Source organism: Curcuma longa, chromosome 3, assembly GCF_044706935.1.
Source record: "Curcuma longa cultivar G26 ecotype Majalengka, Jawa Barat chromosome 3, ITB_CL_G26_1.1, whole genome shotgun sequence".
Classification (NCBI taxonomy): domain Eukaryota; kingdom Viridiplantae; phylum Streptophyta; class Magnoliopsida; order Zingiberales; family Zingiberaceae; genus Curcuma; species Curcuma longa.
The window spans coordinates 17,532,046-17,550,225 of NC_133863.1; the positions used below are offsets into that span (position 1 = coordinate 17,532,046).

General features: G+C 31.8%; 1 protein-coding gene across 1 annotated transcript in view; it reads left to right on the top strand.

Moving 5' to 3' along the window:
• The window catches only part of LOC141823902 (exocyst complex component SEC6), a 48,878-nt gene that overhangs the window by 15,084 nt on the left and 15,614 nt on the right, over nucleotides 1–18,180 (top strand). The window contains exons 9-11 of the mRNA XM_074711105.1: nucleotides 7,038–7,145; nucleotides 13,768–13,885; nucleotides 13,978–14,022. Of these exons, the coding sequence (XP_074567206.1) occupies nucleotides 7,038–7,145; nucleotides 13,768–13,885; nucleotides 13,978–14,022 (271 nt within the window). The remainder of the gene's footprint in view (nucleotides 1–7,037; nucleotides 7,146–13,767; nucleotides 13,886–13,977; nucleotides 14,023–18,180) is intronic.

Genomic DNA, 18,180 nt, shown 5'->3' on the forward strand with positions numbered 1-18,180 from the left:
TTCAAATCTTAAGCTATTAGTTTTCCTATAATATTTATTCTTGCCAACTTATGGTATGAGAACTTTTGCCTATTTAATATTACATCTAAGTTTTCATGGAGATGTAGTGACCCTTACCGATATGTTACAGTTGAATCTTGTAACAAAAATTTGGAGAGGTAGCGGTTCTTGTTAAGACGTCATGGTCGGACCCTATAACATGTTCCTTTCGACGAACAACCTAGCATTAACACAATAATTCAGTGGATCCATTCATTAAACATTTGCTTTAGTTTAAAGTTAGCTAGCAACCTAACGCAATCCTTCTTTATTTGGGCTTGGGACCGGCCATGATGGGGTTAATATGTAATGGGCGGAGTTTAACTTTATTTCAAATGTCAATAAATAAATAAATATTTATTTTAGTTAAAAGTAATTTGTTACTATTTTTAATTTATTATATTAAAAATATAATTTAAAATACATTACACTTCTTTTGATATTAGTAATGTTATACGTCATGTTTTTTATTAAGCTTACCTTAATTATTTATATAAATTTTAATTTGAGCTAATACTATATCATTTTTTAAAAAGAGAGAATATGTATATATTTACTTTCATCTAAATTGTTCGACGTCTGAAAACTTATAACACTTGTTCATAAAAAACTATGATATATATATGTATATAATATATACAATGGTTCAATAATGCAAACTTATCATTAGGGGTGAGCAAAAATTCGGTTAAACCAAATAAATCGATCAAACCGAACCGAATTTTTAATTCGGTTCGGTTATTTCGGAAGTTCGGTTATTTTTTTAAAAAAAATCGATTAATTCGGTTCGGTTTCGGTTTTAAATTTTCTTATTCGGTTAAACCGAATAAACCGAATTAACTGAATTAATTAAATTAAAAAAATAATTTATAAATTTTAAGTAAATAAATATATAAATTTCTAATTTATTAGTAAAATTTTTATAATATTAAAAAAATTTGGTTAATTCGGTTAATTCGGTCGAAAATCGAATTAACCGATAAAATTTCGGTTCGGTTTGTTCGGTTTTTATTGGGAAATTCGGTCGATTCAGTTGGTTCGAAAAAAATCGATTTATTCGGTTTTCGGTTAATTCGGTTCGGTTCGGTTCGGTTTTAACCGAATACTCACCCCTGCTTATCATCCCCTTATCCTTTTACTATATAATAGAAATTTAGGTACATTTTTACAAATTGTCAATATACAAAATTATTGTAAAATAATATCAGAAATCTTATCTTGTTTCATTACAAGAAATAAGACCCTATTTATATACATATTTTGGGACCTATTCTAGAAGACCTACTATATAAAATTATATATATATCCTTAAATATTCTAACACTCCCCATCAAGCTGGAGAATATAAATCATATGCGCCCAACTTATTACTTATGTAATCGATTCGAGGACATCTCAGTGCTTAGTGAATTTATCTACTAGTTGATCATGTCAGTTAACAAAACTAGTAGATATTTCACCAGATATGACTTTCTCTCTGACAAAGTGACAGTCGACTTCATTATGCTTTGCTCTCTCATGAAAAATTGGATTTGAGGCGATATGCATGGCGACTTGGTTCTCACTTCTGATTCCCCTGTTGCGTTGCACTCACTAGTAATTCTTTTGCTGGTATATTTCGCTCTTCGAGTCCTTGAGTTCTTGATTTCAGGGTCACCGATCATATCACTGGTAATAAATATCTTTTTTCTTTTTCTCTACTTTTGGTTATTTACCCTTTCTCACCATGGCAAATGGTTCTCAAATTCAGTCCTAGGGTGTTGGTGTTGTTCATCCTTCTCCGTCTCTTTTTATTCATAATGTTCTTTATGTTCCCGGTGCTCCCTTTAATTTATTATCAATTAGTCAGCTTATTCGGTCTCTTGGTTGTACCATCTCGTTTACTAAATCTTCTGTTTCCTTACAGGACTGGAGTACGGGAAGGATGATTGACTTCAAATATGAGTCTTATGGCCTATATCAGCTTCAACAGTCTTCTCTTGTTGGTTTGGCGGCAGCATCTCCCCTTCTTATTCATGTTCAGTTGAAACATCCTAGTCTTGATAAGTTGAAACAATTACATCCTGGTCTTTCTCACTTAGAGTCTTTGTCTTGTGAATCATGTCAATTAGGAAAGCATGTTCGTAGTTCTTTTTCTCCTCGTACTGTGAGTCGGGCTACGTCACCTTTTGCTTTGGTTCATTCCGATATTTGGGGTCCGAGTCGTGTTTCTTCTACATTGGGGTCGCGATATTTTGTTACCTTTATAGACGATTTTTTCCGTTGTACTTAGTTATATCTGATAAAGGATTATTCAGAATTGTGTTCTCTTTTTCAATTTTTTTTCTATGAAATTAAAACTCAATTTAGTATTTCTCTTCAAACCTTGCAGAGTGATAATGCACGTGAGTATTTTTCTACTCCGTTTCAGACCTTCTTGGCGTCTCATGGTGTGTTGTATCGGACGTCTTGTCCTCATTCCCCTCAACAGAATTGAGTTGCCGAATATAAGAATCACTATCTTCTTGAGACCACCCGGACTCTTCTCTATTCTCATGTTCCTCTTCAGTTTTGGGGTGACGTACTTACTGCGTGCTATCTTATCAATCGCATGCCTTCCTCCACTCTACAAGGTCAAATACCTCATCATGTTCTTTATCCTCATCAGTCTCTTCATTCTTTACCACCTAAAGTCTTTGGTTCTATATGTTTTGCTCATACCAAATAAGGGGGAGAAGCGTCGGCTGAGCGTGGAGCAGGTGCGAGCGCTGGAGAAGGCCTTCGAGGTGGAGAATAAGTTGGTGTTAGAGCGGAAGCTGAGTCTGGCCGAGGAGCTCGGCCTCCAGCCGAGGCAGGTGGCGATGTGGTTTCAGATCCGCCGCGCACAATCGAAGACCAAGCAGCTGGAGCGGGACTATGCCGCCCTCTGCGCTGGCTACGACGTGCTCTGACTCAACTACGACGCGCGAGAGCACGCGGGGCGAGAGAGACAGCGGCGACTCGATTAAAAAAACTGAAGGAAATTGTCGCGAGGTTTTTAATCGCGTCGCGATCCGAAGGAAGGAGTGGAGGCTCCTTCGTGTTGGCGTCGCGCTGCTCACGGGAGAGGAAGGTGCGTGGCGGCGGCGAACAGAGAGGAGAAGGAAGAGGGGATCGCGGCTAGGGTTTGGCGGATAAACCTAAACCTAACCTCGCTCTGATACCATGTAAAATAATATCAGAAATCTTATCTTGTTTCATTACAAGAAATAAGATCCTATTTATATACATATTTTGGGATATATTCTAGGAGACCTACTATATAAAATATATATATATCCCTAAATATTTTAACAATTATGTTAATTTATAAATAATTTGAAGTTTTCAAATAAATGTAACATAATCAATGTCTAAAATTCAAAATTGAAGACCAATTCTTATGACCATTATAAATGCGAGTTCTCGGACTTGGGACTTGATGCCTCTCCAATAAAATTTGAATGTGATGCCTCTCCAATAAAACTTGAAGATCAATCTTCATTACAATTATATATGCAATTTCTTTGACTTGATGCTTTTACAATAAAACTAATTATGTGCGATAATAATAAAAGCATAGATTTTAAATTTATATATTACTAATACTTACTGTAAAAGACTCAATAAGCACTAGATATTTGACGAGATAATATTAAAATATGGACTCAACGTTCAACATCTCAAATATAAATCAATAGTAAATATCTATAACAATCAAATATTATTAAAATTATTTTTAAATAATATATTTAATAGGAAGTATTTGAGAAAATGATAGAAAAATGAACAACTTACAATTTACTGTACACTTGTACGAACGAAGAAATTTTTTTAAAAAATATAGTATTTAAAAAAAGGCTAAGAAAGTAGTAAGTGAAGTGAAAAATGTAGCTTTCCAATGCTTGTATTGATAGCTTATTACAAAAAGGGAAAAAGACATTTATAGAATAAGTAAAGTGAGCGAGGAAATAAGAGATCTTACTCAAATAAGATGTATTAAATATGAATCTAATATTGTACTAATGAAGGACAAGGAAATAAAGGAGTGATGGAAGAGATATTTTCATTAACTTTTTAATAAATATTTAGATGACCAATTTAGCTTAAAAAATTTAAGTCAGAGGAGATTAGAAATTTAAATTTTTATCCGAGAATTCAAATTTTAAAACTAGTCGATGTCAGTCCCAAACTCGGATGAAAAAGAGTGAGAGTTGCGTTAGGTTGTCAGCCAGCGTTAAATTTAGGAAAATATTAAATGGATCTATCAAACTATTATGCTAATGCTAGGTTGTTCTTAGGAAGGAACGCGTTGTAGGACCCGATTATATGCCTTAGCAAGGATTGCTATATGTCTATGAGAATTTGAGTGTAGTGTTAAATATATAAGAATTCTCACACTAGGTTAGATATGAATAAATATTATAGAAAAATTAATTATCTAATATGTGAAACATGGAACATATGAACGTTCACTGGTAAAACAATGGAGGTAATAGATACGATGATTAGGAAAACGATTAATGTTTTATGTGCACAAGAGATAAAATGGGTAGAAGAGAAAGCAAAGATGATAGAGAACTTTTAAGTTATGGTACATTGTAACAAGTAAACAAAAAATAAAGTAGATATTATTGTAGATAATTCGCTAAAAGATGAAATAGTAGTAGTTAGAAAGGGGATACGATTATAACTCTCAAGATAGTGGTGATAAAAGAAATTATTAATGTAATTAATATATATGCACCTCAAGTAGAATTAGATGAAGACACCGAATTTAGATTTTGAGACAACAGTATTACAAAATATTCTACCAACCAAAGCTAGGTTTTGTTAAAGGAAGTTTTACAAAATGATAGTTAGATTTACTATGTTATATGAAGTTAAATATTGGGAGTATGAAGTGAGCACGTGAGCAAAAGATGAGAGTTGCGGAGATGAGAATGTTAAAGTGGATATACGAAGATGGATACAATAAAAAATAAGAACATTAGAGAGAAAATCAAGATTATGTCTATTGAAGGAAAACTGCAAAACATGCATTTAAGTATGGATGTGCATATAAGTGATCAATAAATGTCCCAATTAGATGATGTGATATTATAATAAATATTCAATTTAATTGAGTATGAGGGAGATTAAAGAAGACTTAGTTAATAATGATAAAATGAGCTAAAATTTATTTAAACATAAATGATATGATTGGGGATCGAGCCCAATGGTGTAGAAGAACCCATATCACCGATCTTACTTAGTGAGATAAAGACTTGATATTGTATATTTTATATTTAAAAAATATTAAAACCATATTGGTATGACATGATTGGACACCGAAAGTATATCATTTTGGTCATCAATCATTACACAAAATTTTAGACCTTGATTTATATATAGTTTTCCTTTTTTTCTTTTTGATGATTTTAGTTTCTTGAATTCTAGTCATCTATTGTGTTGAAGTTCAAATGTTCCACAATTAGCTGTCCATACATCCAGTGGATATGCTATTACTCATCCATCTATCAGTGGACTATTACTATTAGTTGTTAATTAATTTAAAAAATAATGATCATGATTTACTTCCATGTGCTCTAGGTCATGCAAAACAGTCATGGAGCATCTACGATTTCTGGGATTGCTTGTATCTGTTAATGTCAGTTTTGAGTTTAATATTTTGGTAAAAATACATGCAAATAGTGATTCCCAATAATTTGATTATTGGTTTCGTATTCTTGGTTTTATATTCTTGGTTCATGGACTTTTGTCCGCAATAACACATTTGGAGTAACTAACAACTTCGGTGTCATGTACCTATAGATCATTTAACGACAACATTTGTTGGATTAGTTGCATTATTTTGAGATATGCTGCAGTTTAAAACATACTAGAGAACATTAAGGATTGGTCATCAAACTGATGAAAGATTATTAAGATTAAGGGCATATTCCCTTTTTCTGGAAGCATTCATCTAAAAGTCGCCTCTACCAACTAAAGATCATTTCTTTTTCCCAGAAGCATTCATATGAAAACTACCTCTATCAGCTAAGATCATGGTTTGAAATCTAGTAGGGTATTGGGCGGGCATAATCGAGATGTATCATTTCGATAAATACTAAAATTTGATACTATTCAACACAAATAATGTCTCATGTGTTGTTGTGTCAATCATGTCGATGTCAATGAGTATTGTGTTATGTTGACACTTGATACCTTTTAGTATGCTATAACATAGGTTATGATGAATTGAGATGATATTGTTATTTTTATTTATAACTTGTGTCCATATAAGATAATGTTAAAACTATACTGTTTCAGATGAAATCCTTAGTTTGAATATATATATGTAGTTATCTTATTTTCTTTCGTTTCTTCTTCATCTCCTTCTTCATGCCACCTTTGATTCGCCATCAACATACATTGGAAAGACAAGTCGTATAGTTCAAGTCAAAGATCAAAACTTTGTCATGATTCGAGATTTTGAACCTTGGATAGGATTACATATTATCATTGCCTTTTGGATTCAAATCTTGCCTTTATGCCAGATCATAGATAGTCATGCCCAAAAAAGTTTTATACTGAAAAAAATTAATTACTATTGGTTAAATCTATCAAATTTAGGATCCATTTGTTTTAAAGAAAATGTTTTGTGCAAATTGCTCTTTGCACTTTGTGGTGTTTCATAAACAAAAAATGGTTTTGGTGAATGAGAAATGCTCTCATTTAAAGCTGAAGATATAGGTTTAGTTTTGGAAAAAGAGCATTGAAAGATAACCATATTGATATATATATTTTCTCATTGGTTTTTTTTTTATTTCCTTGAATGATGGAGATACTTATTTTAAAAAATTTATTGTTGTGATACATTCTTCATTGTTTTGTCTAACTTTTGCCTTCCTGAAGTGCAAAAAGTAAATTAATCATACTGTTAATTTCTTTCCTCTCTTTTCTGCTCTAGCTTAATTACTTCAGGCCCTTCACTGTAAGTTTGATATTTGTTATGTCAGGGTAATTGAAATGCAAGAAATATTAGACCAGCAACTGGCTGAGGAGGCTGCTGAGGCTGAGGGTGTTGATGCAATGGCATCAATCGCCAATCCACGTAGATCTGCAAAGTGAGTTGTTATATTTTTATAATTTCTTGCAGAAAAAATTGAGTTATCTAGAAATTATTTTTTCAAGTTAAGTTGGCTATTTCTTTATCATTGAAAACCTTATCTTGCTTTTGTAATGACATGATTTTTTCCATAGGTTTCAATGCTGTTTAAATTTGACATGAAAAAAAAATGGAATGGTTTTTAAGTACATTTTCATTCAAGAATTTTTAGGCTGCCTCAGTGTAGAAATAAAAAAAAAAAAATCTTTTTGGGGGAAAACATTTTAATGGTGAAAAGATCAAGGACAAGTTTGCCATCAGCTCACTGCTCTTCTATATTGTGTTGACAAATAAATTGGTGGCATTCCTTAAAGGCCTACCTAGATTTCTTTATTTCTAATAGAGTCCTATATTTTGTATGCAACCAAAAAGTGCACTCTTTCTCACTTCCTCTTGTTTCTATCCTAAAATCTCTCATTAATATTCTTATGTTTCATTATTTCTCATAGGGCTCTCCTTTTAAACCAAAAAGTGCACCTTAATCTTTGATTTTGAAACATTTTTGTTCACTTACCATTTTAACCAAAATGCTAAATGCACCAAAATATTCTTATTTATAAAAAATAGTAAATTTTCAACAATAAAGTAATTTAAGAAGAAATATGCTTTTCATGTACAAAATAAATATTTTCATTGTCCTCTACAACTTCAAATTACAAAAGAAGACCAATATGTATTTCCAAGAGCTCTTGAGGAATTCGAAACTAACCTTAATCTTTAATTGAAAATGTTTTGATCTAGATATGTATCTCTAGACCAAATATATAGCAAATTTACTGAAAACTAGTATACGAATCCCAAACAAGTCATTTTAATTTGGGCAAAAATAAAAAAGGTGCATTTTTTTTCCAAATTATCAAAGGGATGCCCCACCTCGATTTTTTATCAAAAGGGACTCCCACCTTGTTACCTAAGATAAAAAGAATCTATATCCTCTTTATTGAAGATGAGGCATATTTATTTTTAAACTAAGAATCTATCTTAGGAAAATAATCTAAGGAAACTATAATTAGGTTAATTGACAACTAGCTAATTGATAGATATATTAACTAATATATACAGATAATATTCCCTCTCAAGTTGGAGCATATATATTAATCATGTCCAACTTGTTACAAAGATAATCAACCCGAACCTCATTTAATGATTTTGTGAAGATGCCCCTTAGTTGTTCTATAGTCTTCATATATCCTATAGAGATCACACCTTATTGAATTTTCTCACGAATAAAATGACAATCAATTTCAATGTACTTAGTTTGCTCATGAAACCCAGGATTTGATGCAATATAAAGTGCAGTTTGGATGACAATCAATTTCAATGTACTTAGTTCACTCATGAAACACAGGATTCGATACAATATAAAGTGTAACTTGGTTATCACACCACAGTTTTGCTGGTATTGAAATTTTAAGTCCTATTTTAGTCAAGAGTTGATATATCCATATTATCTCACATAAACTGTACCATAGTCCTATATTTTGACTCTACACTGGATCGTGATATAATATTTTGCTTCTTACTCTTCCATGAGGCTAAAATTCCTTCAATAAAAATACAATAATCTAAAGTATATCTTTTATTTATTTTGGAGTCTGCCTAATCTGCATCTGAAAAACATTCAATATGAGTGTGCTCATGATTTGCATATACGATATCCCGTCCGGGTGCTATTTTCAAGTAACACAAAATTTACTCTAACGTTGTCCAATGATGAACTGTTGGAGATGACATAAACTGACTAATAACACTAATCGAATATGCAATATCTAGACGAGTCACGGTAAGGTAATTCAACTTCCCAATGAACCTTCGATATCTCTCAAGATGTGCAAATAATTTCCCATCTTATGTAAGGTGCATGTTCTGAGTCACTGAAGCACTACAAGATTTTACTCTCAATTTTCTTGTCTCAATTAATAGGTCAAGGACATATTTTTTTTGAGATAAAAATATACCATTTTGGGATGAAGTATCAACACAAGAGGTTTTATGAAGCATGTCATTCTGACTCATATAAGATTGGAATAAATTGAACGTATACTCCTTGGCATTATCACTTTGTAATGTACGGATGGATACATTGAACTGAGTTTTAATTTCAATACAAAATAGGAAAAATAACTTAGAACGACTTTTCATTAAGTATAACCAAGTTACACGAGAATAATCATTTATAAAAGTAATAAAATACCTAAAATCAAGTTTAGACAATATGACAAGAACCCCAAATATTAGAATGAATTAATTCAAAAGGAATAGTAGCATGTTTATTTATTCTAGGATTCGATCTAAGATGGTGATGTTTTACCAACTGACATGACTCAATTTAATGAAGACACCTTACCATATTACGGACAAAGTTTTTTGAGCAAAGGGAGAGATGGATGTCCCAACCTACAATGAACCTCAAAAATAGAAGTGACACTTGAGCAAGCACAAGAATTTTGAAGCGGTGTGTCAAGAATGTAGAGGCCTCCAGATTTATATCCTTTACTAATAATCTTCTTCGTCAAAAGATCTTGAAATAAGCAATGATCAGGAAAAAAATGAAATACAACAGTTAAGATTATGAGTTAGTTGACTGACAGATAGCAAATTAAAGGATAAATTTGATAAATGCAAGATAGAGGGCAGAGGAAGCAAAGAGATAAGATTGATAGTGCCAGATCCACGAACACAAGATGGAGACCCATCCGCTAAAGAAACGGTAGAACTGTTAGCTTTGGATTGAAAAGTAGAAAAGAGATTAAAATTATCTGTTATATGATCTGTGGCACTAGAATCAATGAACCATTTGGAGGATGAAGAAAGAAGACATGTGTTTTGTTACCTAAATCAGCAATAGCAGTGACAGAGGGAGATAAAGACTTGAGTGATTCCTGATATTTTGAGAATTTGACAAATTCATCGGTAGAGATAAGGATTGATTATCAGAGGCATCATTAGTGGACGCAATATGGGTCAAGTGTTTTTGTTGATTTTTATATTGAATTTTTCTAGATTTAAACTTCGTATGACATGACTTATGATAATAATTGCACATAATACCATTTGAATTCGGTATTCGAGTTTCAAAGTCTCGTGAACCACCTCCTTTGTTTCCATTGTAATTAGTTGATCTTCTAGGCACATAATTAGTATTGCGACTTACCAAAGCACCAATAAATGGAACGGATGTAGTACTTTTGTACGGAGAATACAACTAAATACATCTTATAAAGAGGAGACCTCAGAACCCAAGAGAACTTGTGACTTAGCAGACTGAAAGTCGATAGGCCAGTGAGGAAGCTTATAATAGTCATTTGCTTTCCTTAATGTTGTTGAACCTTCACGTCAGAGCTAAAGGGTAGCAGCATATTAAGCTAGTCATATGCCTTCTTGAACGCCATAAAATAATTAATGAGAGGCTGATCTTGTTTTTCCACACGGTAAAAAGCTTTGCAAACCTCATACATCCGGAAGAGGTTCCCTTTTCCAGAGTACAAAAATTTCAAGTAATCCATTAGTTTTTTAACAAATTCACAATGATTGATCAAACTAATTACTTCACTATCAATACAATTTCGAATCTGAAGAAACAAGCGAGCATCCTCTCTAAGCCATGTTTGTTTTGAATCATCTGGAGGAGGGCTATCAATCCAATGACCATCTTTGTCAATATTTTATAGATACAAACGAACAGTCTTACTTCAATCCAAATAGTTTGAAAATTTAGTTTATAGTCCGTGATTTTAGACATTATAGGCACCACATCCGTCACAATAGAAATTTTATTTTCAACCATAAGACTTTATCCCAAAGGAGGAGGAAGATTGATCAAGATGCAATGATTGCGGCTGCTCAACGAGGAAAGCACAGCCGGAGGTGACGAAGGTGTTGATGAAGTTGAGTCTGTGGTCAACTTGAAGACTGACATTGTTCCAAATCCACCTCTATAGTAACCTTGCAAGGGGCTACCGTTCGACAAAGGGAAAAGAAGTTGTGGCAGAAGGTCAAGTGATGCCGACGGGAGAGCGAGAGGAATGGACACGATTCAGTCAGCGTTGGGTAGGACATGCGCGATGACTACTGCGGTGAAAAACAGCCCCGACATGCTTCGATCTCATGCAATCGGGGACTCTGTTGACTTCTTGAATTGGATCTGGGCAAGATCTAGAAGGCGGAGGCGCGCCCGACAGAGTAGAGATGGAGACGAAGCTCGAGTGCTAATTTTTGGAACCCTAGCTCACGATTGCCCTCCACCTCTCCTCATCTACGATCGATCGAAGATGAAACTCGTTAGGTTTTTGATGAAGCATCTACTGTGGCCTAAGCCCAATCCTCAACAGCAGCTTCGCCTGCGCACGTGGGGAGAAGCGGCGGAGATGAAATCCTAATTTTGAATCCCTAATTTCAAAGTGGCTCTGATACCATGTTACTTAAGATAAAAAGAATCTATATTGTCTTTATTGAAGATGAGATATATTTATATACAAACTAGGAATTTATCTTAGGAAAGAATCTAACTAAGAAAACTATAATTATGCTAATTGATAACTAGCTAATTGACAGATATATTAACTAATATATACAGATAATACAACCCATCTGCAATTACCCAACTACTCTCCCTATTGTTCCCATGATTATCTCCCGCTTAAATCCTGAACCGGTCAGGCACGTCGGTTTCATAGTTGCTACAACATGAATGTTAGATGAGCAAGTCGAATCCTCGTTGTAGCAACTATGGTTTCGTAGCTGCTATAACTATTGTAGCAGTTACAGTTTCATAGTTGTTACAACGTAAATGGTAGGTGAACAGAGTTGAATCCGAGTTGCTGCAATGTGAATGTTTTTGAACAAGTTGTATGCGTTGTAGGAGCTACGAAACTGTAGCTACTACAAATGTTGTAGCAGTTACGGTTTTGTAGCTGCTATATCGCGTCTGACCAGTTCAGAATTTAGGCGGGAGATAATAATGAGAACAGTACTGGAGGACAGTTGGATAATTATACATAAGTTGTTGGTGGGGTGAAGTGCCCTTTTGATAAAAAAAATCAAAGTGGGACGCCCCTTTGTTAATTCCAAAATATAGGGGTGCTCTTTTGACTCTTGCCCTTTTAATTTTAAAGACCAAATATGGTTCCTAAGAGCTCGAGCAATTCAAATATGGGTATAATCTTTAATTTTAAAATTTTTTGGTTCACTTAGCATGATTGATCAAAATACTAGATGGACCCACACAACTCATTTTAACTCTAAAATACAAAATAAGACCAGATATGAGTTCCTGAAAACTTGAGAAATTCAAATATAATCCTAATCTTTGATTTTGAAAACTTTGTCATCATAGCACTTAGATGAAAATGACTCATTTTAAGTCCGTAAAAGATATATATATATATATATATATATATATATATATATATATATATATATATATCTTGTTCTCATAAATCCAAAGATACCTAACTAGACAAAAATGATAAAGCTTCAACTCTAAAAAAAAATCAAAAAGAGAAAAATATAACTTTTATATAGGAAAGAAATATTATTCTCATGATCCTTCACATCTGCAAATCACAAAATAAGACTTTAATAATATTTGAATTCCTCATACTCCAAGAAAAATATAACTTTTATATAAGAAAGAAATATTATTCTCATGATCCTTCACAAAATAAGACTTTAATAATATTATTCAATCTCAAGAAGTATTGTTTAGATAGTATCGGCTGTTTTTGTTTACAGCTCTTCTATTTTTCATTTTAATTTTATCCAATAATATCATCAGTCATGATCATACAGGTTGTGTCATTTGCTTGCTTTTGAAGGGGCAAAATTGATCTATATTAATTACAAATCACTCTAGTTGAATTAGTATTGCTAAAGTCCAATGCTATTCTTCTTGAGAAGTTGGTATGCCCCAAAAATTAAGAAGTTTAGGAAAAACTAAAGATTTAAATAAATTTGCTAGAAATTAGTTTGACTTTGTTAGAAATTGATTGAATTAGTTGAAATTTGGTCAAATTGAGACTTATCTAGTCCCCAGTTGATCCCAACTTAATTTCTGAAGAACTCACATAGGAAGGAGAGACACTTCATTGCCCATGTAAATTGCTTAGTCTTGCCATGAACTTGAGGATCACTTGTTTTACCCTTGCCATCATTCACTAAAATGATGACTCCCCCATCTCCATTGATAGAGAGAAATTACTATGAACTGAGAGAGAACACAATAATCTCTTTTAATTAACAACAATCCTAAAACTCGCTTTCATTCAACTAAAATCAAATCCATATGGAATTAAAGACCCTACTAAATCCTATAAGTTTCAATATTAGATGCCTCTAATAATTTGTGGATTGATGACACATAATAAATATTCTTATTAAGAGTCTAAAATATCTTTTGTAATCACAAATATATATAAATTTTATTATACCTTTCTCTATCTTTTTGGTTTTGAAATTTCCCTAACGAGTCTGAGTTTCTACCAATCTGATACTTCTGATTCTTAGATTCTTTGAAATTTGATTTTACCATTTTGATTGATAAGTTAGGTCTGTGTAACATGTTAAATCCTATGAAATGCCAGAAAGGGCACAACTCCTAAAACACAAGAGAAGAAGAGTCAGGGAAAAGGTTATAAAGACAAGTGCTATGAGCAGATAAGGAAAACTGTTGAGGCTCGGTTCAACAAGTTGTTGACAGAGGTATGCATGACATGATTTTTTAAATTATATTTTATCAGGACAGACAATCTATTATTTCAAAAATTGTTCATAATATAACTCTGTTCATGCAGTATGTATTTGAGGATCTAAAAGCTGCTTTAGAAGAAGCTAAAACAGTATGCTATCTTATTCTATCCAACATTTTCTTTAAGTTCTCACCTGTTTTAACTTGTTTTTTTTACTACTAGCCTATATTTATCTTATGTGAAACATTTGGTGGTCATAAATATGTCGTACCTATTATCTTTCCCTTTTTTTCTTTAACTTTCTTCAAGAATGGTTGTATTTTTACTCCAGTTTTGTGCTTTGAATGAATGAATGACTTTTATGTGTTGGGTCTCACATTTTGTTTGAAGATAAGTTAATTCAAATCAAGGTTTAAAATTTCAAGCATAAACCGTGCTAAAGTTTTGATTTACGACCAAAATGATACGGTTTCGGTAGCATATCATACTGTGCCGATATAGTTTAGATACTTTTTTACATATAAATATATTAATTAAAAATATTTTTTTAATATTTGATTGTTATAGATGTTTATTTTTTAGTTATATTAGAGATGTTGATTGTTGAGTTTAAGTTTTTATATTATCTCGTGAAATATTTGATTATTATTGAGTAAAAGTTAGATTAGCTGAAGTTCAACAAGTAGACATGACAGGATTAAGTAGGTTTAAACTTGATTTAATTTTGATCCGTTTAAAATTAAATCGAATATATTATATATATATATATATATATAATTTAATATATAGTAGTATATTTTATAAGATTAGAAATTATATTATATTTTAATTTTTTATTTTTCTTAACAATCTATTGCCTTGTAGACAGATGGACGAAAAAAATTAACTACTCTTTAAGAGGTTTTTTTTTCTCTGTGTATCTTGTGGACGAATGAAGGAGGAAAAAAATTAAAAAGGTATTTTTTTTTTCTATTTACTCTCATGGATAGATAAAGAAGTGAAAAAAATAATAATAAAGGAGTAAAGAAGTAACGTATCAAGGAGAAAATTAAGAGAGGAAAAAGAATTGAAAATAACTTTTTTAAAAATAAAAATGAAATGAAAAAATATAAAAATATATAAAAATGCGACTATTGCGACCTCTGCGACTCCGCAGGGCCATGGGTTGCGCCTCCTTACCGACGGAACAATAAACTCCCCATGTGGCAACCGACGGTACAAAGTTTTATATTGTGATTCAAACTTGTTATGTATAACTAATATTTGAAAGTCTCTTCTGAGTTTTCAAAAGTAAATTTTTATGCCAAGTGATCTTCATCACTAATGAAGTTATGGCACTGGTGTACTTTTTTTTGGAGAAGATGAGGCAAATTTTAATTTTGGTTCCAATTTTAGTATCTTCCTAGAATGATATTGTCTTGGTGTTGAGTAGTACCAACACTTGCATAGGTTGAACCAAATCATGCCCAGGCTTTGCTTTTTCAATTCTTCTTTTTTATATGTTTACTACCAGAAACTAGAGTATGACTCTTTCATAATCATTGATTTGAAATTTTGTATAAACAATTCGATAAATATGACAATCACTTCATATTATTACATAGACTACTAGTAAGACTCTCCACTGATGTCTTATTTTCAGGAGACTATTAATCTTATATTGGATGGGAATATTGGTTCTTGTAAAATATGAGTTAACTCGATAATTTTAACGAATATTGGTTCTTGTAAAATATGAGTTAACTCGATAATTTTGACTTACAAAGTTGGATTGACATGACTAGAATTGGAACATGCATTAATTTTGATACAAGTAGGTCCTTGAGCTTGATTTGATTGATCATCATTGGATATGTCAAAGTGCAAGATAACTTCAATTGCGGATTTAAGATGAGCTCGCATGGGTAGTTATTATCACATTTAAGTTTTAATTATATAAATTGTGCATCTAATTAAATAATTAATTGGAATTGGTACTTAGGTTGAATTTAGGTTTACTTAAATTGAGTTCCATAGGGTTTAAGCTCATCTTTCTTGATATATGGGATGAGCAGTATTTTATTGTTTATGCTGGGCAGAATAGAATAAAATTTTAGAGTATTTTAGGAGAGACAAAACACAACAACAACAATCAAGTCTTTATCTCAATAAGTGGGATCGACTATATTGATTCTCCTACGTCATTAGGCTGGATCCTCTACTATATCCTCATTTATATTTAAATAAATTTTATTCTATTTTATTGTTTCTAATCAAGTCTTCTTTGATTTCCCTTTTCCTCGATTAATGTACATATTTCTCATGGTCTCACATCGCTTAACTTGCATTTATTAGTCGCTTAAGTACATGCCCATAGTATCTTAAATGTCTCTTGAAGTTCTCTCAATAGACGCAACCCTAATGTTCCATATAATTGTTTCATTTTTTATCCTATCCATCCTCTCATGTTTGCACATCCATCTTAACATCTTTATATCTACGAGTCTCATCTTCTGCTTATGTCCTTGCTTTATAATCCAACATTCAACTTTATGCAACATAGCAACTTCATAAAACATGTCTAATTGCCATTTTGTAAAATTTTATAAACTTTAGAGGTATTTTACGATCATAAAGAACACTTAATGTTCTCCTCCATTTCAACTATCCTACTTGATTCTATGTAAAATATCTCTATTAACTATTCCATCCTTTTGTAAAACTGATTTAGATACTTAAACCTTTCTGTTACAATTATAGTTAACTGATTATCTCTTATCTTAATAATTGCCTTAGTACATCTATTCTATATATTCTATCTTTTAATCTAGTAAGTCTAAAACTTTTTAGTTCCAGTGTTGTCATCAAGATTTAAGCTTAGTATTTATTTTTTCACGTGTCTCATTGAGCAAAACAATATCATCTCCAAACAACATATATTATGGTAACATATGTTGGATGCGTCCAATAAGTTCATCCATAACTAGGATAAAAGATATGGACTTAAAGTCGATACTTGATGTAATCCTATTTTTTTATAAGAAATGCTTTGATTAATTCGGTTGGAGTATTCACTCTTGTCATTACATCTTCGTACATATCTTTAGTTCTTTCAATATACGCTATGCTAACACCTTTATTTTATAGAATTCTCCATATAATTTTCTCATGACTCTATCATAAGCTTTTTCTAAGTCAATGAATACTATTTATAAGTTTTTTTTTCTCGATACTTTTTAATTAGTTGTTGAGAAGATGTATAACTTCTATCGTTGACCTTTTATGCATGAATCCAAATTGATTTTAGTTATTTTAGTCTCCTTAATCTTTTTTCTATCACTCTTCAAAATTTCATGGCATGACTCATTAGCTTAAAACCCGTATAATTCACACAATTTTGAATATCTTCTTTGTTTTTATATAGGGGCACTAAAGTACTAATCCTCCACTAATTATATTTTTTTTCGTTTTCAATATCACATTGAATAACTTCATAAGCCGTTCAATACCCTGCTATCCTAAACACTTCCATAACTCTATTTGAATATCATTTGGTCCAATTGCTTTTTCATTTTTTATCTCATTTAACCTCTGTTCTACTTCTGAAATTTGAATTTTTTGATAAAAATTTAATTTTCTATATTCTTTTGATCTACTTAAATTTCCTATGTTAAGTTGGTCACCTAAATTTTCATTAAAAAGTTGATGAAAATACCTCTTCTAACGCTCCTTTATTTCTTCATCCTTCATTAGTACACTATTGGATTCATCTTTAATGCATCTTATTTGAATAAGATCTTTTATTTTTCTGTTGCTTTCATTATTCTATAGATGCCCCTTTCCCCTTCTTTTGTATTTAACTATTGATGTAAACGTTCAAAAGCTTTATTCTTGGTTTTAGTTGTTGCTTTCTTGGTCTTTTTCTTGGATACTATATACTTTTTAAAGTTTTTTTCATTCTTACGAGTGTATAGTAACTTATAGACGGTTCTTTTTTCCTTTAGTTTCTCCTGTACTTCAACATTCCACTACTAAGATTTTTTATTTGATGGTGCCTCGTTTTCTCAACTCACCGAGTATGGTCTTGACCATTGTTTTTAAATTTGATGTCATCTTATCCCATGTAATATTAGAGTCTATGTATTTCTACTAATACTTGTGTTCCTATTCTTAAAAATATTTTGTTTGTCATTCTTTAACTTCCATCACTTGATCTTAGAATCCATGTATATTTTCTTTCTATTAATACTATACTTGAGGTTCATATTTGACATGACTAACTTATGTTGCGTGGTTCTCAAGTGGACTTTGCAATTTTTATAAATTTGT